This window comes from Aythya ferina (assembly GCF_964211825.1).
Source record: "Aythya ferina genome assembly, chromosome: 9".
NCBI lineage: Eukaryota > Metazoa > Chordata > Aves > Anseriformes > Anatidae > Aythya > Aythya ferina.
In genome coordinates this window covers 5376734-5402385 of record NC_140305.1, presented here as the reverse complement: position 1 = coordinate 5402385, position 25652 = coordinate 5376734, and the positions used below count along the sequence as shown (strand labels likewise).

General features: G+C 36.8%; 1 protein-coding gene across 1 annotated transcript in view; it reads left to right on the top strand.

Annotated features, from left to right (window-relative positions):
• COL4A3 (collagen type IV alpha 3 chain) overlaps positions 1–25580 on the top strand; it is a 63759-nt gene extending 38179 nt beyond the window's left edge. The window contains exons 26-52 of the mRNA XM_084529290.1: positions 485–653; positions 1802–1894; positions 2238–2342; positions 2850–2947; positions 4192–4342; positions 4482–4595; positions 5064–5231; positions 6323–6412; positions 6988–7122; positions 8258–8356; positions 9278–9367; positions 9957–10096; positions 11096–11222; positions 11516–11596; positions 12587–12685; positions 13695–13745; positions 14746–14931; positions 15508–15638; positions 16019–16091; positions 17046–17117; positions 17245–17364; positions 17668–17766; positions 18355–18567; positions 19227–19404; positions 20389–20503; positions 21995–22167; positions 22428–25580. Of these exons, the coding sequence (XP_084385416.1) occupies positions 485–653; positions 1802–1894; positions 2238–2342; positions 2850–2947; positions 4192–4342; positions 4482–4595; positions 5064–5231; positions 6323–6412; positions 6988–7122; positions 8258–8356; positions 9278–9367; positions 9957–10096; positions 11096–11222; positions 11516–11596; positions 12587–12685; positions 13695–13745; positions 14746–14931; positions 15508–15638; positions 16019–16091; positions 17046–17117; positions 17245–17364; positions 17668–17766; positions 18355–18567; positions 19227–19404; positions 20389–20503; positions 21995–22167; positions 22428–22512 (3255 nt within the window). The 3' untranslated portion in view covers positions 22513–25580. The remainder of the gene's footprint in view (positions 1–484; positions 654–1801; positions 1895–2237; positions 2343–2849; positions 2948–4191; positions 4343–4481; positions 4596–5063; positions 5232–6322; positions 6413–6987; positions 7123–8257; positions 8357–9277; positions 9368–9956; positions 10097–11095; positions 11223–11515; positions 11597–12586; positions 12686–13694; positions 13746–14745; positions 14932–15507; positions 15639–16018; positions 16092–17045; positions 17118–17244; positions 17365–17667; positions 17767–18354; positions 18568–19226; positions 19405–20388; positions 20504–21994; positions 22168–22427) is intronic.
• The last annotated feature ends 72 nt before the right edge of the window (positions 25581–25652 follow it).

The following is a 25652-nucleotide window of genomic DNA, read 5'->3' as shown; positions in this document are numbered from 1 at the left end:
CTTTAAGACTAGCTTTCTTAGGGCAGAGCTCTTGGATCAGCAGAAACAAAAAACTAGCAATTGTTGTTGCACTGTGTTGGCTGAGAAACTGTACAAGTGATTCAGATATTGCTATTTTTAAACCTGACCCCCTAGTGCTTAAGGCAAATTAGTGCTGAAATAGTTTTTTTCCCTAATGTGTTTTGAAAAATAAAAAAGTCATACAACATAATGCCATGGTAATTGAAAATCAAGCTGGTTTTGTACTTTTTCAATTTTAATAGAAAGAATGGATGAATGCCCTACAGTTTACAAGCATTGATATTAAAATTCTTATTTGTTTCATCACAAGTAAATTGGTTGAAAAAGTCCTGTTCAATCAGCAGAACTACTCTGCTGCTAAAATAGTATGAGATCAGTCATACAGAGAATCAGGCATTTTGTTGTGAAAGCTGGCACGGAGAGCAAGTAATGCTTGGTGTACAGACGTATATATCGTTAATAGGGATTGCCTGGTACAAAAGGAGATAGAGGACTACCTGGACTGCCTGGTAATCCTGGTCTCCCTGGAGAGATGGGGCTTCCTGGACCACCAGGATATGGACCACAAGGAATAAGAGGTTTCAAAGGTTCTAAAGGAGTAATTGGTCCTCCTGGATTGCCTGGAGAAGCTGGTTTGTAACTTACTGTTTTACTTTTCTTTACCTATGTTAAAGTTTTAAACTACAGAGAGAGATTGAAGACAAAGACATAAATTATGAAATATAGGAAGTTTTTTCTTGGGATGAGATTTCCAAAGCGTTGTTCCATCTTTGGTTTCACTAGAGATAATAACAAAAGTCTTAGGGTCATAAGATAATTGAGATTGGAAGGAACCTTATGAGGTCTTCAGTCCAAACTCCTGCTCAGAGCACGTTTAGCTATGAGGTTAGAGAATGCTTGCTTCAAGTCTTGACTGAATAATACTTGAAAACCTTCAAGGACAAAGACTGCACAGAATTTCTGGGCAACCTGTTTCAGTGCTTGACTGTCCTCATCATGAAAAAAAAAATTCTTTGACTATAGATCCATTTCTCATCATTAGTGTGAGCTAAGTCATCATAAGAAGATATGAAGGACTTAATCACTTTGGAGTGCCAGAAACATACCAGTGTATTTATTTATAGACAAGTATAATATGGAAGAACTTGAAGCTGGGCAGGAGAGATACAGTCAAGTCACTTCTTAAGAGAATTTTTGAATTTTAAATCCAGTGGATTCTGGGGATTAGTGCTTATAACTGCAGTGATATGTTGGGCACAATATACCCATGCTTTTGCTATTGACTGATAGAAGATGTGAGTTTATTATCCAAAGGGATGAAACTTTCAGAGTGTGTCAATCTGAGTCTTTGTCACTCTTTCTGGGGTTGTCACATTGTATGAGGAAATGCACATGAATCTCTGTTGGAGACCTTGCTAATTGTGAGGGTTTTTTTTGTTTGTTTGTTTGTTTGTTTAATCTGTTCTGAGGGTCCTCGACCTGATATTGACAATAACTCCTATTCCCTACTTAAAATCATTTTGTGCTCTCTGGGTTTCTGTTAGACTGTAGGAGGGCTGAGAGAAGGGCTTGAGGTGGTCTGGGTGTCAATAAAATTCTTTTGCTTTATGAAGTCAGGGCTTGAAGGATTTTCAAAATCTGTTGGAGCCTCAGAAAGATGGAAACAATAGCAGACCAGATTTTTAACTAACTAGATTGCTCATTAATATTTTAAAATTGCAAATTATGTATTTTTATACTATTTCCAAACTGTAAGACTTTGATAATGTATTTGCTGAAGGTCTGAAAGGAGAGACCAGTAGGATAACTCCATTGCCTGGATTGCCAGGACCTCAAGGACCAGATGGTTTACCTGGACCCCCAGGGGTGCCTGGTGAGTATGTTTGCTTAAAGGACAAAGTTAGAGATGACCTGATTGGGATTTGTCTACCATCTCTGGCCAGATAAAACTGTTGGGTTATTTTGGGAGAACTCTATGAAGGATTTCATATCAAGCGCAGATTGCATAAAGACTTAACAGACTCATGCACGCTTTGATACTGAGAACACAGAGATCACAATTAGCATTTTAACTACTGTGAAGGAAAAATAGTGTCTAAGTTCTAATGATACCATCTACACTCATGTCCTAATTAATAATGATAAGCTGGAAAACACCCTGTCATCACGTGTTGTGTGGTAAAACAGACTGCAATTTACTTACTTTCTTTGAACAGGAAGGGTCGGAACAAATGGTCAGCCAGGTGATCCAGGACATCCAGGCCCAACAGGTGACACAGGCTTTCCAGGGCTTGGGTTTCCTGGAAACCCAGGTCCAAAAGGTAAAATACACTTTTTGATATTCTTTTTTTTTTTTTTTTAAAAAAAAAAAACAAACTTCTACTTTTTTTTTTTTTTAAATCTGGATTGACAACATTCATCTTTAAAAAAAAAAAAAGAATGAGCATTAATCAGACGGTTTTTAGCTCTCGTGTAATTTACTGCCTTTGAGGGGGTTTTGTGATTTTGTTTTTGAAATATTTTGAAGTATTTGAGAGAAATAGAATACTAAGACTACTACAATGTAGTTTTTTGAAGAGAAGAGTGAGGAACTGGCATCAGAATAGGTTCACTCCAAATCGGTTACTTAATGCAGGATGTTTTTGAAACACATAACTGAGCAGTGTTACAATGAGTGTTGAGGGAAAATGCAATGTGTCAAATGTATCAGGATTTTGTTTTCAGCTCTTGTAACCTACAATAGGGCAGAAGTCCATAACCACAGCCATACAAATACCACTTTCTAAAATAATGAGTATTTTTATACTGACATATAATTCCTTTTGCAGGAGATAAGGGACTTACTGGAGGCAGAGGATCACCAGGTTGTGAAGGAAAAATTGGAGAGCCAGGACGAGCTGGAAATCTGGGACAACCAGGAGAAAAGGTTTGACTGTAAATACAGCACAGACTTTTCCATAGGTCCCATTCATTAACTGTGACAGTAAGCAAATAAATTAATAAGTGCATGGAAAATAAGAGTTCCTGTATTTGCTAACCAGTGATGCACAAACTATAAAATGAAATATTTTATGAAAGAAGTCGTCAAGTCAAATTTTAACTAGAGATACAGGATTTCAGAACCCCCAAATTGTTGGGATGTTTTGATACTTCAATTTTCAGAGCATAAGAAAACTATTGCATTGCTTACAGCAAAAAATTAAAGCCACAGTTTCTGAAGAGATGGCTATTCAGGAATTACTGATGAAATATATAAAGGTAGGACTCTTGACTACTCTGTAATTAGGATCCAAATGTGAACAAAATAATAACACTTAACTGTTTTGAAAAGGTGGCATTACTTTTTGTTTTTATGCCCGTATGTCATTCTTTTATGTGTTTTTCTGATATGATAAAGTATGGGGATTTTTGTTTTGTTTAATTATTACTTACTCTCTGCTTGAAACCACAGAACAGCTGGATTTGGAGTGACCTTTCTGATCCAAATACATAATCAATGACTGGTATAATCTCAGCTCTACTGGCCTGTTTTAAGAACATATTGATTTGCTCACATTCAAAACTCTAGTACCCAAAACAACAAGCAGTTTGGTCAGCCAATAAGAAAAAACATTTCAACTTTTCCTGTCAGGGAATAGACTTCAGATATTTATCGTAAAAACAGTCTTCATAGAAAACAATGTTCAGAAGAATGACAGGGGTAAAAATGCAGTAACTAAGTTTTCTGAGACATATCTGGGTGCTGGCTTTGATTATTTCAATAAATATTATGATGAAAATATAACTACCTTGTAAAATAAAGGAAAAATTGTATTTGCACAAACTTTTACATACAGGTCCAACACCTTACATAGTTACAGCAAGCATCATAATGCAGTAACAGCCAAAGAGAGAGAGATGTCTCGTAATGCTCAAGAACAATTTCTTAGAGCAATGAGACAGTTCAAAAGCTGTTTAGACAAATTAATCTTCTGGTGTGGAACCTGCAGGTGGTCAATAAGGAACATCCAGTGATCTACTGAACTACAGGCATTACAAATGTGAAAGATCCCCAGGGAATGGAGGTGATAATCCTAATTAAAGAAGCTAGTTGATTGTGGGGAGGAAAGAATATTTTGACAGACTTGCAAAACGTAGTACAAGTGTGTTGTTTACATCTCTGTGTTGCAGGGGGACCCAGGCATGATTATTCATGGAGAGCCAGGCAGACTTGGTTCACCAGGAGGTCGTGGCATTCCTGGCCCAAAAGGTGATACAGGATTTCCAGGACTTCCAGGCCTACCAGGACGTGCTGGACGTGATGGTGATGATGGCCTAAGAGGTACTGTGGTCAAACAAGCACAAGATACACAGCAAGTTACCTTCCTGTGTTAAGGAAAGGAAAACCAAGTCAAACAATGCTCACTCAAAGCCTCAAACTGCTATCTAAATCATTATGAAACCAATCTCCTTTCTTTTAGGAGATCCTGGCTCACCTGGAATTCCAGGGGATCCAGGTTTTCCAGGGAAACCTGCTGAGTGTCTTACTGGCCGGCCAGGTTTGCCAGGTGGCCAGGGAGCTACAGGCCCACCAGGTAGGACCTTCCAGATCAAATGTGCCATTTGGCTGGGTGACTGGGTTATATTTATGCCTTCAAATATCATGAGAGACGTGAAGTTGTTTATGGATATTGGTTATAGGTTACTATGCAACATCACATTTAAAAGATGCATCGTCAATGGATTGGAGGAAAACACATATACTAATTAAAATGGATTAAGATTTTTTCATCCTGTGGGGGAATGAAAATGCATACTCAAGAGTGTTTGGAGGATGAAAGCAGAATTGGTGGGGTGTTTGTTTTGTTTTATTTTTGTCTCTACTGTCTTTTTTTTTCTTTTAAATCTCTTCAAGATCTCCTTAATGTGTATATTGTCTTGTATAGATTTACTGTATAGCCCTCAAACAAGCTCAAGAAGAGCTTGATACTCATGACGGCAAGATAGAGATGAAGGTTTCCAGCAAGAAGTATCCTACATATACTGTCATGCATTTTTCTTAGGAGGAAGAGGTTCATTAGGTTCAAAAGGAAAACTTGGTCCTCCTGGCTTGGGTATCCCAGGAATCTATGGAAAACCGGGGGAACCTGGCTTAATTGGTCTTCAGGGAAACGCAGGATTACCTGGTTTCAAGGGACAGTCTGGAAGACCAGGAATCGATGGTGTGCCAGGTAAGGATTCCCCAGATACCTGTTTTGACATAGAAAATTAGTCAGTCTCTACAAAAAGTAGTCATGCTAACATGCCATCGACTGTAAATTGAGGATGCAGAAATATTTTTCCATTAGCAGCTTTCATATATACATTTATATGATCTATATGGAAAACAAGTCAGTCGTCATTCCCTGAATGACTAGCATATCTTGAAGCTATGATGACACAGTATTGAATATTCTACAGCACTCCGCTTAAATAGGAAACTACTTCCCATTGTTTTCTGTACTGCAACATTCTTGCAACAGGACACTAACTAGTTCAAAGCTGCTTCCCAGCATAATGAAAGTGTAAGGTAAGATCTTACTTGGCATCCCTTTTGAAACAGATGGGTTGTTAATGCCAAAAAAAAAAAAAAAAAAAAAAAAAAAAAAAAAAACAACAAGACCTTGAGTCTATGAGAGTTGTGACTCAGATCAGACTCCGTCATGTTAACCAGAGCTGACTTTACTTAAGTAAGTAATCCCCATAGGTTTGTTTTTTTTTCTTTTAGAAATGTGTTCAAACTTGATTTGTAGAACACAAAAAATTGGGTATGTAATGCTGCTTATCTCTAAAAAAGATTTTTCATTATTCTCAAATCCTGTATTATCCTGTTGCAAGGAGATGCTAGATACCTTTTTATATATACAACCTGTAAAACTAAAGATGAAGTTGTAGGCCAAACCTAGGCTTCTAATGCCATTTGAGATGAGCTGTCATGTCCCAGCTGGCCTCCAGCTCCTGAGCCAGAAAGGAATGTCTTTCCCATACATCTTGTGACGGATATGGGTCTCCCAGCCTAGGATGGCTATCTCAGATACATTAATCACTCTTAATTGTTTCATTCATTGATTGAAGCTGTTGCAGCTGTTAGTAACCCCTCAAACTACCCACATTAATCTGTATGTAAGTGCTGTTCATGTAGTTAAAAGCTGGAAAACTTGCTTCTATGACGTTATAAAAATGGAGAAAATATTAAAAGAATTGATTAACTATCTGACAGCTACATGCATGCCTTTCTGATGTTTCACTGATTAAATAAGTTCCTATTGCTTCCTTTCCACAGGCCCTAGGGGAGAGCCAGGTATAATGGGCCCGTTAGGAATTCCTGGACCCCCAGGCATGATTGGAAGTCCAGGCAACCCAGGTGTCAGGGGTAAGTGACTATAGTATCTGTTTTTGTTATTCCTTAAGAATATAAAAACTGTCATGCTAAAGAAGACTTGTGATCAATCTTGATGTATGTTATCACTCCTGAGTATGTGCTGGTCAATTAATGACCAGAACTTCTTTGTGCTTTGGTAAATATTTGACTTCTGTACCTGTGCAGTCTACAGGCTGAATTACATTTTCTTTTAGCAGTATTGAGTTGCCACCTTTTCCATTTCACAGGTATGTGTGAAAATGGTTGGAGATTTTCTAAATAAAGAAGAGAGCTTTTTGCCCCCCCCCTTTTTTTTTTGTCTCATTCATATTCAACATATTATATCTGTTTAACAGCTATAAGATTATATTTATATTCATGCCAAGATACCATAACTATTTCTCATAATAATCCATGGTCATAAACGTTTATTGATGTTTTGAGTAATCAAGAAGCTGGCTTAAGTTGTTGATTTGGCATGCGTACTTACAGATGTTGTTGACCTTAGAGATGGAGTTCAATTGCTTCCCTTACGTGCTATCACCTAGACATGCTACTTCAGAAAATGTCATTGTATTTTCTTGCAGGTTCTTTTGGCTTCCCAGGGCTAAAAGGAAGAAAGGGGTTTCTTGGAGCAAAAGGTGAACAAGGTGATAAAGGTTTTCCTGGACCTTCTGAAACCTTGGTTGGCATTGGAAATAAAGGAGAGCAAGGCCCAAAAGGTACCTATTCATTTTTCTGTCATTCAAAACCAGGTAGAGTTATCTGTGTGGCAGTTCCAGTGGGCTCTAACAAATGGAAGAAACTTGGTTAACTACTTAAAGTATTCACATAGCTTTGAAATAATTTTTGCCAAACACCATAAATGCCTTTTATGGAGTAGTTGGACGTTACACCAAACATTTATTACCATTTTAACAAGTCCATATTCCTTAAAAATCCTTTCATTGTAATGTCAAATTAGTAATAAAGTGTCACAGGTAATAAGTTTATATATATGCATCTTATATAATCACGTTTCTACACACTTCACCCACCTTCCTTACTGCACCTCATGGCTATGGCCAGCTTTGTACCTAATTGGAACTGGGGTTATTCAACCTGAAGAAAGGGAGGCTCAGGGGAGACCTTATCACTTTCTACAGCTACCTCAAAGGAGGCTGTAGTGGGGTTGGGATCAATCTCTTCTACCAGGCACCAAGAAATAAGACAAGAGGAAATGGCCTCAAGTTATGCTAGGAGAGGTTTAGGTTGGATATTAAGAAAAATTTTCTTCACTGAAAAAGTTGTGAGGCATTGGAACAGGTTGCCCAGCAAAGTCGTTAAGTCACCATCCATGGAGGTATTCAGAAGGTATGTGGATGTGGTGCCTAGGGACATGGTTTAATGGTAGACTTGGCAGTGCTAAGTTAAAATTGATAATTTAGAGGCCTTTTTCAACCTAAATGATTCTATGATTTAGTAGTCCATGAGCACAGAAATGGTTGTGCTTACCAACTGGATGCTGGATTTCAAAGAAATGAAGTCTGCTTAGAAATATTTGACTGCCAGAATTATTATTTTATGTGTAATATTAATATAGACTCTCTATATACAAGTTGCACATATTTAATGCTATCTGGCTTTTTGTGTAGACATTTTGTGTGGTAGGTTTCAGAAATTTCCTTTCATCTCCATATAGGAAATACAGAATTCATTAACCATGAGCTTGTGTCTTGCTTGTGTTTCTTGCAAAGTAAAAGTCCTGTGCTCCACTTTGGCTTCATTAGTTTTAAGAGTTATAAGATGTTAAACTTTATATAAACTTACCTTCTAAAATGCTGTTGTGTGTGTGTTTGTTTAATGAAATTGTTTTAGGAGTCCAAGGAAGCATGGGTCTAAGAGGAGAAAAAGGAGATGCAGGTGTACAAGGTCCCCCAGGTCTTGCTGGATCTGAAGGAGTACCTGGTATACCAGGTATGGAGTATGTATGTTGAAAATTACTGTTATCACAGAATGGAGAGCAAGGATAGTGTTACCTCAACACTAGCACATAAACTTAGCTCTAGCAGCAGCACTCTATTTTCTGTATTAACTCTGAAGCTCCTCTGAGAATTCTGAAATGGAGCAATTTCAAAAGCTGCTATTTCAAAGTCATACTAGCTACAACTAAATGATTCTTTATTTCTTTCCAAATGTGGATGATTATGTGAGGCGATACATAGAAAATAATATTAACTTTAAATAATATAAAATAATAATAACCTTAAAATCTAAAAGCTGGTGAGGCCAATGAATAAAACTTGGTATTTATAAAATCTAAGAGAAGTTTGATTCCTAATATCATAAAGAAGCAGCAGGAATTCTAAGTTTACCATAGGTGTGCACAAAATATTTCAGAAGCTTTTTGTATTTAAGATTGATTCTATTTCCCTATTGAAGGCCTTCATATTTGGCTTATAGTTTGGAAGTTAACAGGTCTTCAGTTAAAAGTAGTCTTAAAAAGAACCAATGTAATTATAGACCTACCTAAGCCATTTCACAAGGTTTTGCTCTGCCATAACTATGCCCACATACATAATGATACATGCTGATCTTGAGTGAGAAAATGAAAATTTTTTCAGATTAATTAAAACATCTTTACTTCTCTGTATGCTATATTTTGATACATACAGAAGATACTTGTTTTTTAACTTGATTTCCTGACAACAGTAATGATAATTCTATGTGCTTCTAGAGCAAGAGGAAGAATTATGCTCCACTGTTTGTTGATTTATAAAATCAAAAAGTACCATGGCAGTGTGTGAGAGAGAGGATTCTGTATTCATCACAACTCTGCCAGCCAACCAGTGTCTAAACTGGACATGTGAAGATGACGCTCATTTCTTCATCTTGCAGGTGCCAAAGGATTTATGGGTCTTCCAGGTATTCCTGGAGGACAAGGATTCCCAGGTGCACCAGGAGACAAAGGGAACATGGGAATTCCAGGTTATTTTCTCTCAAGTTATGTTGCAAATTGGTAGAGCCTTTACACAGGTCTGAGCTGTTTCTGTAAGCACACTACACAATACTTAACTCAGACTGGGATTTATTCTCTGCAGTGCCTGTAAACTCATCACCCCACCATTTGCTTGAATTGCAGAATGGAGTTCTCCCTCTGTCTAGTTTTGGAGCATGACATTACCAATGTATTGCAGCTGGCCATCTCAGTATATAGCTTATAGTAACTTTCCGAACACCAATTTCAGGGTGTTAATTAGTTAGGATGTGGTGACATATAGTGGCTCTATCTGACTTTGTAACCAAATGTCTGCCCAGTGATCATGGGTCTTTATTTTTGTAAGCTTTGACTATTGAAATTACAGGTAATAAATTGCATATAATTAATTTATATACTGATACTTATAAGAACCTAGTTTGAATGTGTTTAGAGTAAAAATCACTGAGTGCACAAAAATTATTCTATCTCTGATGGAAAAAGTGAATATGAAAATACAAGCAGTAGTTAACAAAGTAAGAGATATAATATTTGATGATGATGCTTTTAAGAATGTTATTGCTATCTGTGTTTCTCCAGGTTCAAAAGGACAGAAAGGATCTCCAGGCTTTCCAGGACCATCAGGTGACCCTGGTCCAACAGGCTATGGTGGCTTTCCAGGTGAAAAAGGAGACCCTGGGCACCCATCTCCTGGGCCCCCAGGAGAACCTGGTCCAAAGGTATAAAGGCCATGGAAACATTGTCATATTAAACAATAAGCAGAGCCTTTGACAACAGAAACAGAATAACATGTAAGCAAGAGTTGCAGAGTTTTCAGGAGATTGGTAGATGATATCTTAGTGATGATACATATGGAAATCCCGTTACGTCAGTATTTAGGAGAACATGTTGAGTTCATTGCATTTCATTTTTCTTGCAATGCAAGAATTTCTTATTTGTAAAAATGGAGTGGCTTGGAAATAGCATTGTTTCTGTAAAAGTTACTTACTTGCTAGGAACAATGATTTGTATCTAAAAAGTCAATAGTAGAATTATTTGTATATCAAGAATTTCAGAAAAATTATCCTAGTAGTAAAGTGGTGTGATCTAAAATTTTTCTGTTGGTTTTTGAAAGTCTATTAATAGCATTTTTGTTTTAGGAATATATAATATAAAAAGTAAGTTAGAAAATTTTACTCCACATATCCTGGTTGTTGAACAACTGTGAATCTTTACATATGAGATAATTTAAAATATGTTGCTGGCTGTAAACTGTACTGTAACTCCTATAATTTGTCCAAATTATCCGTTAGTTTCTTTATTAGCTGCGTATCCAAAAAGGGATTGCTGTTGAGCAAATTTGTAGGAATTCAATTAAATATATGTTTTGCTATTTTGTATAGCTGTGTATTATGTAAGGAATGTATTTTTGGTTCAAAAGAGGAGTTATTAGAATAAAATTGGAGAAAAGTCTATGAAAATACTCTAAGACTGAACTTGGTTTGTACAGATTAAAGATAGACATTGCTTGTTAGCTATGTCTAAAGGATCAGTGCTGTTATGAGAAGACTTCATATTAGACTTCATATTAGTCTTCTTTGATTTTTATCTGAAAATCATAATGAACCATGATTAAACTTAAACTTTAAAGTTATATATTTTTCTATTGTTCATATGCATGTAATGTATTTAATACAATGTGATTCTTTACCTGTTTGTGTGCAACTGCTGTTTCTTAGGGAGATTCAGGTGCTCCTGGACTTCTGGGCAGCAAAGGAGAAAAAGGGTCCCAAGGTCAGCCAGGACATAGAGGAGTACCAGGGCCACATGGGATCAGAGGGGAAACAGGAGTTGCAGGAATCCCAGGTATGTTTTGCTTTGGAGGAGTGTTGAGATGCTGATGTGCTTCCAGAAGAAGAGAATTTCTCAATACTATGCAGGATGCCTGTGGGGTGGCACATTTACATTAAAATGTTGTAAATGTAAACAGCTCCTTTTTAGTCAGCACAGCCAGGCTGGCTTATTTTAGCTAGAGATCTGTCCCAGCTGGCTGAAGTAGAAACAATAGCAGGGTTTTCAGACTGTGCCTGGGCCTAGTGCTGAACTGAATTGCAAGTGATAATGCCAGCTTTCCTCCCCCAGATTCTTTCTTCTTACAGGGAAACCTGGACCTCCTGGAGATGTTGGTGTTAAAGGACAGCAGGGTCGCCCAGGACAACAGGGCATTATAGGCCCTCCTGGTATGGTATATAGCATCTCTCCCAAATCACTGCCCTCTGGCTCGTTATTTTCTCTGTGATGAGGCAGTTGATATTCTTCCGAGCTTTTTAGAATTTACCTGATATAGTTGCAGTCTCTGTTTATGTTGGTAGGAGGCTCTATTTACCTTCTCCAGTTCCAGCTAAAGTCTTTAACAGCCTGTTCTCAATGTTACCAATTCAGCTGAGGCAAGAAATTTTAATTTTGTTTCACTATTGTAGAACTTACTGCTCTTCTTTTTTTCAATTCAGAGTTCTCAAGATGAAATATCCACATATATCGTAGGAATGGCTTGTTTTACCTCCTAAAAGAGAATAATAACCTAAGATGTAGCTATACAAGGAGGAAGAATAAATTAAAGCTGAAAGAGGGGAAAGGCAGAGTTGCAGTCGTTTCTTTCACAAAATAAAAGATTAAACCATTAAAAAAAAAAACACATTAGGGGGATTGTGTCGATATGCAGCAACAATATGGAGACTACATTAATGTTGGTGACAGTCGTTATCTTCAAAAAGCGTATTGAATGTTCTCTTATGCAGATCCTTGTATAAATTACATTGCGGTTCTGTGGATCATATTAGTGAACTTACATAGACGTAGCACGAGAGTTAGAAAAGATCAGAATCTACTCCCTGTTTACAGGAAAGTTGAATTTTTATGGAGAGGAACCATACTACCTGTATAGATTCCCACCAGCATGGATTAAATCAAAGGCAGAGTCCTAAAATATCTTTGAAAGGCAGGAAGTTAATGCCTGTGGAAATAGTGGGAGTGCTAAGTTTCTTGAAGGTCAGGGGACTCAATAATTATATTCTGCTCTTTACAAATGCTTATGTACCAAGATAGTTGCTTCTATCATTGAAGTAGCTGCACTTGCACTAATAAAATCTTTAAAAAGGGGATTCATATCTTCTCTCTTTGTGTAAAATAAAAAAAATGAAAATTATACCGTGGTCCTTTATAATTCACAGGTGCTGTTGGATACCCTGGAGAAAATGGACTTGCTGGTGAAAGAGGCAATCAGGGTCGGGATGGTATGCCTGGTCCCCCAGGAGTAAAGGGAGAACCAGGTAACAACAGTGAAATATTTTCATTCTGTTTTAAAATTACTTTTTTTTTTTTTCCCTAGCTGAACCGATAAGGATTTTTTGGGAAGTACTAATAAGGAGCTTTTGTGGATCCAAAGATGTGTTAATAAGTAGAAGGCTTTTAAATTGCAAATAATTCACTGTTTTTCTACATAATCGTACATGCTGTTAGCAACATAAATGTATGTCACTCCTCTGTTATGCATATGATTTGTCCTAATTTCCCCTTAAAATATTAATGTCTGCGAGAGCATAAGTATCATGTGGTTCTTCTGTGTTCCATCTCAAAATAATTAAGAGAACCAAAATCTTTTTAAAGAAGTCTCAGCTCTTATGTGGAAATAGGATGAAACAAATCAGTGTTTACTCACATGAACTGTGAATGTTTACATGACCTGGCCTTTGAGTTGTAAAATCTTTCACTTAAATATCACTCCTGATGTCATCAGTATCCGTGCATACAGTCCTCTGCTGAATTCTGACAAAATGTTTTCATATTTTACAATGAGAATGTTTTTGTATATTAGTATTTACAAAAAATATACTGGAAAAGCATTTATAGTATTTAATAAGTCTTTCTATATTAAGTTTTGAGTAATCATTGTTGAAATTATAGGTATATATGGTTTTTCTCTTATTTTTCTTAGTAACAGAAATACAGATTTTTATTCTGCTTTTTTCCTCTGGGGAAAAAAAAAAAAAAAAAAAAAAAAAAAAGCAAATTTTATTATTATAGGTTGTACCTCAAATACAACTGGTAAATAAGAGTTCCCACTTTAAAGGAAAACTTACAAATATAATTCGTATTTCTGGATAGAACCAATGGAAAATAACCATTGTTATTTTGAAGAATATTAGTGAATTTTGAAGAAATGTGTGAAATATTAGATAACTATGAATTTTGAAGAAATGTGTGAAATATTAGATAACTATGATGTTTTCTAGCAATTTTTCAGGACTATTGAGTATAATATGACCTAACATTTTGTAGGGGCACCAGGGAGAGGTATCCCTGGCCTTCGAGGTGTTCCTGGTCGTAGAGGTAAGTTGTCTTTTCAGAAAGCAGAAGCCTTGTTTTTAAATACCAGAATCATTAATTGCATCTTTAAAACACCTCCTGCTTTTGGCTATTTAAATTGGCACTTAGTGTCAGAGGAAATAAAGAGTGATTCTGTGCTTATGATCGATTATTTGGATTATATGTTAAATATCAAGAATTTGTGCTTGCAAAGTTAAGACTATTGTAAAAGGAAAATAAAGGAACTAACTTCTGTGGTTTTGCAAAGGCAATATACAAATTATAGAGCTTTTGAAACTTTAATACATATTTGATTAACAGTGTATGTTTTTAGGAAAACAGATGATGTTGCTGAACACCAAGCATAGTCCGTAGGAAAGCTATGATGGTGTATTTTAATTTACTTCACTTCCTCTTTTTTGTTGATGCAGGAGAATGGTTGACTTGGGGGGGAGAGGAGGCACTCTTCCCGTATTTTAGGTTTCACATTGTACTTACAGTACTGATACAAATCCATTGATCTGCTTTACTTAAAAAAGAAAAATTAATAATAATTCTCCCTCCATATTTTGGCCCTGTGCTCTTAAGATTGACCTTAAAAAAATCCATTTGGAATAGTCTCTTATTTTCTTGTACTCATACTGATGCTTTTATCTGGAATTTAGTTTAATAGGATTTGCCAGTTCTGATGTTCAGACCAGCATTTCTTGACTGTAGCATCAAGCAATATCCCCAGCTCTGTTCTTTATGCCCTTCTTTCAAGTTTCTTCCATTGTATGAGCAAACTCTGGAGTTTTAAAAGTGGTGTGTACACTTCCTTGCAGTGAGTCACGTCTTCTCACAACCATTTTGCTTTAGAGTAGCAAGGTGGCTTTGGGGACTTAGCCATGCTAAAAACAAAGGCTGCATTCCACCTTTGTGTTAGAGTAGACACATGTACTCTGTGTAGTCCTGTTTCTAAAAGCTATCATAGCATCTCACCATCATGACAGCTCTCCTCAAATATGTTACTTATACTCTGCAGGAATCAAAGGGGACATGGGGCTGCCTGGTTTTCCTGGGCCACCAGGTGTGAAAGGTCATCAGGGTGATCAAGGACCCATTGGACCTCCTGGCTTAATGGGATTACCTGGATTTCAAGGTGCAACAGGCATGGCAATTACTGGCCCAAAAGGAAATAGAGGCCTTGCTGGTGCAGATGGAAGGCCAGGTATGTTGTTATAACTTCTTTATCTGAAAAGATATACCAATAATTGGAAGCTGAATTCAGTCTGTCTAAAACTCAAAATTGAAGGGGGTTCTTCCCCAGACATCTTCATAATTGAGCAAGTAGTGCCTTTACCAACTGATGCAATGTTATCATTGCAAACAGCAGGATGGTCTGTACAGAATGATGTAAATTAAAATAATGCTAAGTTTTTTCAGTTCACCCAGTTTTGCTGCCCTCTGCTGCAATCTGTAGGACAGCTGAAATCCAGCTTAAAGAAGTGAAATATCGGGTGTTATTCCAAGCATAACTGCAATGGAAAGATATTAAAAAATGTAGTGCTATTAAGGATTGCAAGAACTCAGCTCTGTTCTCAGACTAAATTAATAGTCTACAGAAAAATTAGTGGTTTTTTTTGTTGTTGTTGTTGCTGATTTATAATTGATCTATGTCCTTTAGAATTGCAGAGACAGTAAACATGAAGTACCATTACAGATTTGCTGAATGTTGTACTGTGTTTTATGTAATGTATGTGAAATGCTGTTGGCGGTGATCTTTAGGTATTCTGTTTCTATACAGGTGCTCCTGGTTTTCAAGGGTTGCCTGGTCTTCCCACTCCCAGCATGAAAGGAAACAAAGGTGTTAGAGGGGCAGATGGCATACCAGGGCCAACAGGTCCAAACGGCGACACTGGTCCTCCAGGTCCAAAAGTCAGTGAAAGAAATGCTACTTGTTTCTTACTCAACTGTTAACTTCAGTCTTGCCATGAAAATAACACCCAGAGGAAAACAAATAAATGCATAATAGGGGAAAGATATTAAAACAGATACAGAAATATAGTTTTGTTAGACTTAAATGTACCAAAAAGAAATTATCGGGTCTTTCTGATATGTTGTTTCCTTGGCCATTTTGTATTACCGAACAATGTTAACAATAATATGACTATATCTAACATGCTCATAATGGAGCAAATAATTTTAGTTGCAGCATTTTCTGTGGACACAATGCTTTAGATATTCTGAACAAAAAGGAAGTATACTTCATAGAGTGCCTATTTTCTTGTTTATTATTGATGTTGTATGATTTGCAGGGAATAGAAGGTCGACCAGGTTATCCTGGTGCTAGAGGGGACCCTGGTTTTCTTGGATTTCCAGGTGTAAAAGGTATTCATATATTTACTATGTACACTTCTACTTTCCAAATACAGTCATTTGCATGTTGTGTTGTAATGGTGTGATAATTAGAAGTGCCACACAACTACTAGAAGATGCGATTTTTGGCAACGTTAGTTATAGAACTCAAGAGCATTTAAAAGACAAAGCACTGGGTCATCTGCTTGCCAGAAGAATAGACTCAATTATGTTCTCATTCACCAGCTTATCAGTAGACAATTTGTAAAATTTATTGGCTTTATAAATTTCATATTCCTAAGGGTTAGTTGGATTTAGTGGATTTTAGTTTTATCTGGCTAAAAATGCTTTTGAAACTTTCTTTTAGTGATTTAAATCTGATATAGGTTTGCATTGCTCCAGTATGTTCATTTTCAGTTACATAATTTACAGTGATACAAAACTGTCATTACTGGTTTAACCCAGTGCATTGAGTTCCATGCAAATTGTGTACTTTAAGTTTGTGGTTCTAATTTGAAAAGTCACAACACAGACAGAAATTCTATTTCCTTAAGCAAAAGCCCTCATTTCTTCACATAGTCAAATCTCCTGACTTAATAAAAATTCTATTTTTTTTTATTTATTTATTTCCAGCAGAACTTTCAAGAGAGTAACCTGAATGAGAATAACTATATTTTACACTGTAAAAAGAATTGCGTATCAGATTTCAAACACTTGAAAAACTTTACAACCTTCCTAACAGTCATCCGCATAATTGATGGGGTTTGAAGGGAGCTGAACTGCTCTATAGGGAGATAAACATAGAAACAAATTCTTGTAAACTGACTGCACTTGGCCTATAAACTATAGAGTAACAAAAGCTATGTAGAAGTGCACACCCATATTTCAAATTAATCTGCTGACCGCAAGACACTTAAAGTTCTGAACATCTGACAATTGTTTTAACATTTCAAACCAGAAAGACACGTCTTCAATCTCCCTTTTTAGGAGAAAAGGGTAATCAAGGACCCCCTGGACCACAAGGTGCAGAAGGGCCAAGGGGACCAAAAGGCCAACGTGGTAACTTGTTATAACTCTTCTCATTCTAATAACAGCTAACTTATCTTGATTTTTTGTTACTACTTTATTTTGCTTGTTTGTTTTTTAATGTAAAGTATCTGGCTCTTCATTATATTTTTGCTACTAGGTCCACCTGGAGTCTCTGGGAGAATATTCTCCGTCCCAGGAAGCAAGGGGCCTCCTGGACTGCCAGGAGTCCCAGGAACACCAGGAGATCAAGGAATTCAAGGGATTCCTGGGCTACAAGGTGGTTTATATTTTTATTTCTGTAGTTGTTTGTGTGTCTTGCTTGATGGAACACTTATATAAGTGTTCTTTGTAAGAATAATATTCTTCTGCAATACATTCAGTACTTCCTTGTCATCTTCTTGATGTGAAATATGGAGACAGTAACACTACAGACAGTCTCAAAATTTACAAAATTTATGCTGGTGTTTTTATTCTAACACAGCTACGTTCATGGAGGGATTTTAACTTTATTGATTGGCAGTTACTAATATCTAGAATAAATATTGCTATATTAATCTGTTTTTTCTTGATTCCATTTTAGGACCTAAAGGAGTAAAAGGTCTACCAGGAAGCTTTGGTCATCCAGGTCAACCAGGACTGCCTGGTCCAAAAGGAGACCGGGGATTTCCAGGAGAAAGAGGTACAGGAAAGCAGGCATCACTGACTGCTACCACTGAATCTATAGATTGGCTGTATTCCCAATTTCTTTAAAGCCTTCCTTTTGTATATAGTGAAATTCTGTAACATTTGCAGCAGCTTTACTGCCATCAACACATGCAAGCAGTTGCTTAGTTTTTAACAGATGCATTTTCACAACTGAAATAATAATTTACAATAGTGTGCCTTGACTGTGCTCCTCTGTTATTAATCACATTTACATATCTGCTTGAAAATTCATTCAAATCCCTAAGTACCAGTGTGTCTTCACATGGCATCAAAATGGAACTGAATATTTTTAGTGAATCACCATAAAAACGATTTTACTTTATAACTTCTTTTCATAAAAATGGCTATGATTCTTTGAAATATCTCACATTGCATCATTTTGGAGCAATAGTAAAGCTGCCTGAGCTAGGTCTGAAGGAATTAATATATCTAGCAACAAATACTACCCATTTTGAAGTTTCAAATTTTTGATTTACTTTCAGGTTGTTCCCCTAATTTAAGTAAAGTAGGAACTCAAACAAAATGACAATATTTGCAGTCATGTTTTTCTTCCCCTCCACAGGACAACCTGGACTGATTGGTTTTCCTGGTCTACAGGGGTTACCTGGATCACCAGGTACTATCATCACTGGTCCAACCAGAAGAGGTTTTATCTTTACCCGGCATAGTCAAACAACAAAGACTCCTTCGTGTCCACCAGGGACATCACAGATCTATGTTGGCTTTTCGCTGCTTTTTGTTCAAGGAAACGAACGAGCGCATGGACAAGACCTTGGTACTGTATTAGTAAAATATTCATATCACCTTCAGTAGAGTGCAATAATCCAAGTTGTTTCCATGAAAACAAACTGGCATTGTGTCTGAGATGAACGTTGGTTTCAACCATCAGTCTACAGAGCAGTCTGCTGCTCTGAGACAATTCAGTAATCATGGTTTGAAAGATATCTTTTCTTCCTGCGCTTTTATATTCCCTTTTGCTCTCCCTACACATTTTTCAGGAGGAATTCAGTCACTTACGGATAGATGTCTAACATAAATGTCCACAATATCTATGTAGGGTTGTTAGTAATGTTACAGTATCTGGGAGAGAATCTTATTTTTAGAGGCCAAACTAAATGCCATAGAGTGTCAAAAATGGCATTAGAAGCTTGTGTTTAGGTAGCTGACTCCCTGCCACTGCGCCAAGGACTGATATCACTCAATAAGATAATACTTTTAACAAATCTAATTCTTAGCCCTAATATTTTAAATACAAATTTATATATATGTATGCCATAATTTTCCTGTAATTTCACTGTGTAGATGCTTCTCTCTTTATAGTTATCTTTTTTTTTTTAATTCTTACTGTAGTAGACAATCACATCATGAGTCTCTTCTGTTTACTGTGCTGTATATAAACTCGTTTGTCACAAGTTTTCCTCTTTTGTCTTTTAGGAACAGCTGGTAGCTGCTTGCAGAGATTTACCACCATGCCATTCTTATTCTGTAACACCAATGATGTTTGTAGCTTTGCTTCTCGCAACGACTATTCATACTGGCTGTCAACTGTGACAGCAATGCCAGTAGACATGGCACCGATTTCTGGCAGAGCACTAGAGCCCCATATAAGCAGGTAAGAGTATAAGAACTTCAGTTCTTCTGGCCTGAAACCATGCATTTGTTTTGAACAGCAAACAGACCAAGACCTGTCCATCTCAGTAAGTACAAGCGCTGCTTTTAATTGCCTGATTTTCTCACCCGAATATGTCAGATATTCAGTGATACCCTAAGAAATGTTAAGGTATTACCACAGGCTTAATCTGCACAGCTGACAAGAGAAAAGGGCACACATTGCTGATTGCAATGCTCGATAGATTTTTTTAAACTATTGTCATACATGGAAGAGGCAGGCTAACATGACATAACAGCTTCAATATTTAGATAAAAAGTACAAATTAAATTCTGCTTCCAATTACACATAATATATTTACTGTAGCTGATGAAGAATATTGTAAATTGGGGCTAAAGGTTCTCTGCTATGAAACACCCTTGTGAAAATGTGGGCCTTTCTAGTTGCTTTAAGTTAGCTAAGAAGGATGAAAAGCCTCTTAAGAGGGAAAGCTCTGAAAGTACAAAAGACCAAGAGTAGCAATATCAAAAATGGGAAGGCAAGCTTTGCACTCTTCCTTCTAGCCTGCTGTACACAGTTACTGTAATCTAGCTTCATCATTTCTTCATTTTGGAAATAATGAAGAATAATTTTAGCAAATAAAAGTACAGAACTTTGATCTAAACCATAGCAACATAATCAATGAACACCTGAAGAAGGTAGAATCTAGCTTGTTACTTTGGTAAAGGCAGTATTAGGAGGGTCAAATATTCTGGGATCAATTCCCATCTTTCACCAGTTTTTGTTTAGTAGAGACGTCAAAGCAGGCATTTAGGTTACCTTCAATGTACTTATCTCCTTATTAAACAGAGAGAATGTGTGCAAGTGGTGACATCTGTAGTAAGCCCTGCCATTAGGTAATCACTATCCCAGCAGATTATTATTTTTTTTTGTCTGCTTACATGTTTTCCCTCAACTTTGCACTGAATGCATGTGCACTTCTTACAGATGCATTGTCTGTGAAGGACCTGCAATGGTAATAGCAGTTCACAGCCAAACAACTGTAGTTCCTGCATGTCCAGAAGGCTGGATATCTCTCTGGAAGGGTTTTTCTTTTGTTATGGTAAGGATAAAAAAGCTTGGAAATATTTATTTTCTCTCCTCTCACTTTCAATGGCATTTTCATCTGCTTTTAGCGCATTTGTGTATTAACAATTATTTTTTCTTTGCCTATAATTAGACAATAATTCTATTAACTCTTATTTAATGTCAAAGCATAAAAGCAGAGAATCTTCTAGATTGGAAAAGACCTCTAAGATCAAGTCCAACCATTAATCTAACACTGTCAATCTACCACTAAACCATGTCCCTAAACAGCACATCTCCACGTCTTTAATGCCTTTGGGGATGGTGACTAAACTACTTCCCTGGGCAGCCTGTTCAAAAACAGGAACAACTATTCAGATCTGTCTGCAAAAATAGGTGGCAGAAGGAAGAGGGGAGATGAAAGGAAAACCACAGTATTTTAGTGTGTCAAAAATAACTGCATACTCTTATGCATTACACTGAACTCTAGGAAGCACAGGTTTGGGGATCTAGGTGATTAAAGCAGTCCTGACCACAGATATGCAAAAATACGCTACCCACTGCTCTACCCAGCTGTTCTTTTATAAATCAGCTTTTAGGACCAAACTCTAAAATCAAAGCTAAAATCAAAACTGATACAGTACATTCTCTGTAGAGGACTGCCTCAGCAATTTTGATGCCACAATGACATATGACTGAAGAAACTTCGTAATGTGCTTGTAAAGTGAGAACTGAGTATGGGAATAAGGGTGTGTCCATACGAGGGGATGTGGCCCTCCAGTTTTGTTATCCATGCCTGTGGCATGCCATAGGAATGCCAGCAAATGAGGATGAAAGAACCGAAAACCTCTCTTGTAGGTCTGCATTTCTTCTGCTTGATGGAAAGTTCTTTTAGGTCTAATGTGAAATTTGTTGTCTCTCCTGGGATTTGGCCCCAAGTAATAATAAACATCTTGGAAAGGAGAGATTTTTTTTTTTCATCATCGAGCTAAAATCTTTATCTTTTTAAACATCAGCAAATTAAAATTGTATTTTTCTAATGAAATTTCTTCTGCCATAAATTATTTTAGAGCTATTTCTACAAGCATTTACTAACATCAGAGATGGAAAATGCATTCTTTGCTGTTTGTGTTTGGAAAAACAATAAATGCAATAAAAAGTATGAACACAAACATGTGCACACACCCACAAAATATGGGATTTGGCCTACTTGTAATTCAGTTACTGTAGCCCTCAAATGGACAGAAGCCAGCTGCTTTCTAGTCTTCGAACTGGTTACATTTTCATGCCTTCTCATAGAGCAGAAAAAGGCCTTTGCAAGAACTCAGAAATAGCGCAACTGTGCTTGAATTTTCATAAGGCTTTTGTGCTTCGTTATAAGGCTGATCAAAACCAATCTATGCTGATTTTTGTTTTGTTCAAGAAACAGCACAGAAAATATGGTATGTTTGAGAGATTTATTTTTTGCTAGCAGATTGCTAAATACTGATGTACATGTTCTCATAAAAAAATGTATTGATGGTTACAGTATACAAGTGCTGGCTCAGAAGCTTCTGGCCAAGCGCTGGCATCTCCTGGATCTTGCTTGGAAGAATTTCGAGCCATCCCATTCATAGAGTGTCATGGCAGGGGCACGTGCAACTACTATACGAACTCCTACAGCTTCTGGTTGGCATCACTAAATCCACGAAGAATGTTCAGGTAAATTGTACTTTCTTAGCTGTCCCACTCCTGTTTCCAGCATCCATGCTGCAGGTGGCTGAGAAGTCCCTACCTGCGGGGGCTCCCCTACTAACTCCTGTCAGATTAATGTCCCCCTTTGTCAGGTTTGTGGTCATTCTGTAGCACAAAGAGACCTTCAGCGAGCCAAGAATTTAAATGTCAGTGTCAGTAATGTCATATGCAAAGTTTCATCACCCTTTCCTGTTTTTTAACAAAAAAGTAATGTTTGTTTCTTTTAGGAAACCTCTGCCACAGACGTTGAAAGCAGGAGAACTAGAAAACATCATCAGTCGTTGTCAGGTCTGCATGAAGAGACCAGTGTAAACAATGGCCTCTCTTGATGGAACGTGAAACTCTGCTTTTATTACAAAGAATTGCCTAACTTTGAAGAGCTATAATTTATTAAAGTCCAACTGCATCTGGAAAGAAAACTGTAAATTGCCAGTGCAGCACTGTGGTGAGGTAGGACAACAGTTTGACTTTTGGTCTTTAGCAAATGACAAAGCACTTTGTTGAAGTAAGCTTGTAATGGCAGTCTGCAGGGTCTCCTCCAGAACCGTGTCATCTCTATGCTGCATCTTCACAACAAAATCTGTGGCGTTGCCAGATCTTTAATGAAAGACATTAATGCTGCCTTGTGTCATGTGCTTTTCAAACCGCAAGAAAAACAAAATGCTGTAATATCAGCTTACAGTTCAGTGTTCAAAGTAGGTATAATTTAAGACAAAAGTCTGGCACTTATGAGAGATAGGGTGGGATAGGAAATATTTTCAGTGCACTTTTAATTACATATTGGTTAATTTAGGGTTGTTTTGGTTTGGGTTTCTTGTCTAATGAAGAAGTATTTCCCCACTTAGCTCACCCTTACTTGGGCTGGGAAGCAGGAATGCAGTCTTTTTTTGTATCATTGCAATAATAATGGATTTTGACTATCCAGAAAGGGAGCTAAACTGTGCACTGGATAGACACTAGAGAGCTGACATGCACTAGCTCTGTTCTCCAGGGTGACATCAGCTAAGCTCTAACTAATTGTAAGCGTAGGAAAATGTTCTTTAGAATCCATGCTTTTGACACAGATTATGAGATCTTTTAAAGTTCTCAGAAATTGACAGTATTTGGCCTTTATTATGATCATGTGGTTTTTGTCTCTACTAAAGAGCAACTATTTAACGTATCATAATTTAAGAAATTGATGTAATTTACAATTACTGTATGGTTAAAGAGCTCCTGTGGCATTATCAGATTATCCCACAACCTCCAGGAGGTAATCTGTAATTCATTTTTTTAATATTCCATTAAAATTCCATTTACATATTTATCAGAAATGGTATTTCATTTTTAAATACGTATCACAAACATTTCTTCAAATTTCTTCTATTCCATCCAGTTAAATTCATGCATCCAAAATGGAAATAAGACTGATATTTAAATTGTACCACTGAGCACTGACTTAACATGAGAATCCAACTGTAAATGAACATAAATACTTGAAAAGCACTTTCACTTACTCATATAACTTATGCAAAATTGTAGCTCTGATTTGTTTTTAATATTTGTAACATTGCACTTGCAAGGCTATTTAAAATTGTAATGTTAACATTTAAGATGTTAATATTTTTAATACTTGCACAAATTATCAGAATTCCAGTATTTAGTGTTAGAGAAGAAGCCTAATTCATCTGAAGAGTTCTGTAAATCTATCATTTTAAATGTAGGGTCTAGCAATTCATTGAAATAACCAAGATTTCTCATTTAGATCTTTTTTAAGTCACTGATATTTTATATTGTTTCTGTTAAAATACTTGCATTATGTTTGTCTGTTTGAATTTTCAGTGTTAACCTAACTATGAAACGGTTTCATCTGTGTTTCATGTCAGTATCTTCTGATGGAGGTAACTTGAAGATACCATTTACTACATGAACTGAATGAATATTTTAAAAGTATTGTTAGCCTGAACAATTACAGTACTTCTGTTTGCACGGTATAATTGTGAATTTGCAGGTTTTTATGAAGAATCTCTATGCAGATGCACTATTGATAAGAAGGTATTAATGTCAAGTTAATATTCAATCTTCCATTTAAACAAGATTTGGGGATGGAGGTGTTTTTTATAAGACAATCACTTGGTAGATTTTTCCATGAGCTCTGAAGTTTATTTAAGTACTGAAAGATAAAACCTATATCTGTTGCTTGTTAAGATTTAATTTTTCATTAAAGCTCACTGCAGTCACGCAAAGGCATTGTATACTGTATACAATTAATGACTGTGGAGATGCTTATGCAAAACTTACTAAAATGCAGAAAGTAACTGACATTGAAACCTTCTAGAAATATTCAGTAGAGGATAATGTATGAGGAGAAGGGAATGGATTGTGACCTTAAAGTCAAAGGTAAGTTACAAAGAGCCATGTCTCATAGCACAGAATCATAGACTGGTTTGTGTTGGAAGTGACCTTGAAGATCATCTCGTTCCAAGCCCCCTGCCATGGGTAGGGACACCTTCCACGAGAGCAGGTTGCTCAGAGCCCCATCCAGCCTGGCCTTGAACACTTCCAGAGATGGGTTATCCATAATTTCTCTGGGCAACCTGTTCCAGTGCCTCACCACCCTTGTAGTAATGAATTTCTTCCTAATACCTAATCAAAAGTTGCTTTCTTCTAGTTTAAAACCATTAACCCTTGTCTTTTTGCTACACTCCTTTATAAAGACTCCCTCCCCATTTTTCCTTTAGGCCCCCTTTAAGTACTGGAAGGCCACTGCAAGGTCTCCTGGGAGCCTTATCTTCTCTTCAGTTGGGCTAAACAACCCCAAACCTATCTGTATGACTTTGTAGGAATGGTGCTTCAGCCCTCTGCATTTTTGTGGCCCACCTCTGGACCCACTTGAACAGGTCCATGTCTTTCCTACGGTGGGAGTCCCAGAACTGAACACAGTTCTCCAGATAACGGGCAGTTATGTCTTGCTCCCAGTTTTGAATTCTGCTGCTTACGTATCGCGTGGCCTTCAACAAGTTAGTCAAGAAAAACTTCGGTAAATAGCTTTAGATTTCGAGTGCTCATACTTGGGCTTTCTTTCCAAAACATGAAACACTCCAAACTGCAGGGACATATATCGAGCCTAGCATAATACAAGCTGGACACTGAAAATCAAAGAAAAACTTGAAAAAAAGTTTATCTTTATTTCTCACTGCAGGTGCAGATCATTTTATTTCTCTATTGTTAATGATTGTTGTGAGAATTACTTAACTTGTGTCTGTAAATAAATTGAGAGCCTTAACTGAAAGTGCTGAAGAGGTGCAAAGTGTTAATATATTGTACTGAAAGAATGGAAGCATAAGAAATCAGAAATAATGAGAAAAAAATAGAAAAAAAAAAAAAAAAAAAAAAAAAGGAGGAAAAGAAACCTTCTGCTAAATACAACCAAATAAAAATATTTTGACTACGCAAAAGAACTATTTCACTTG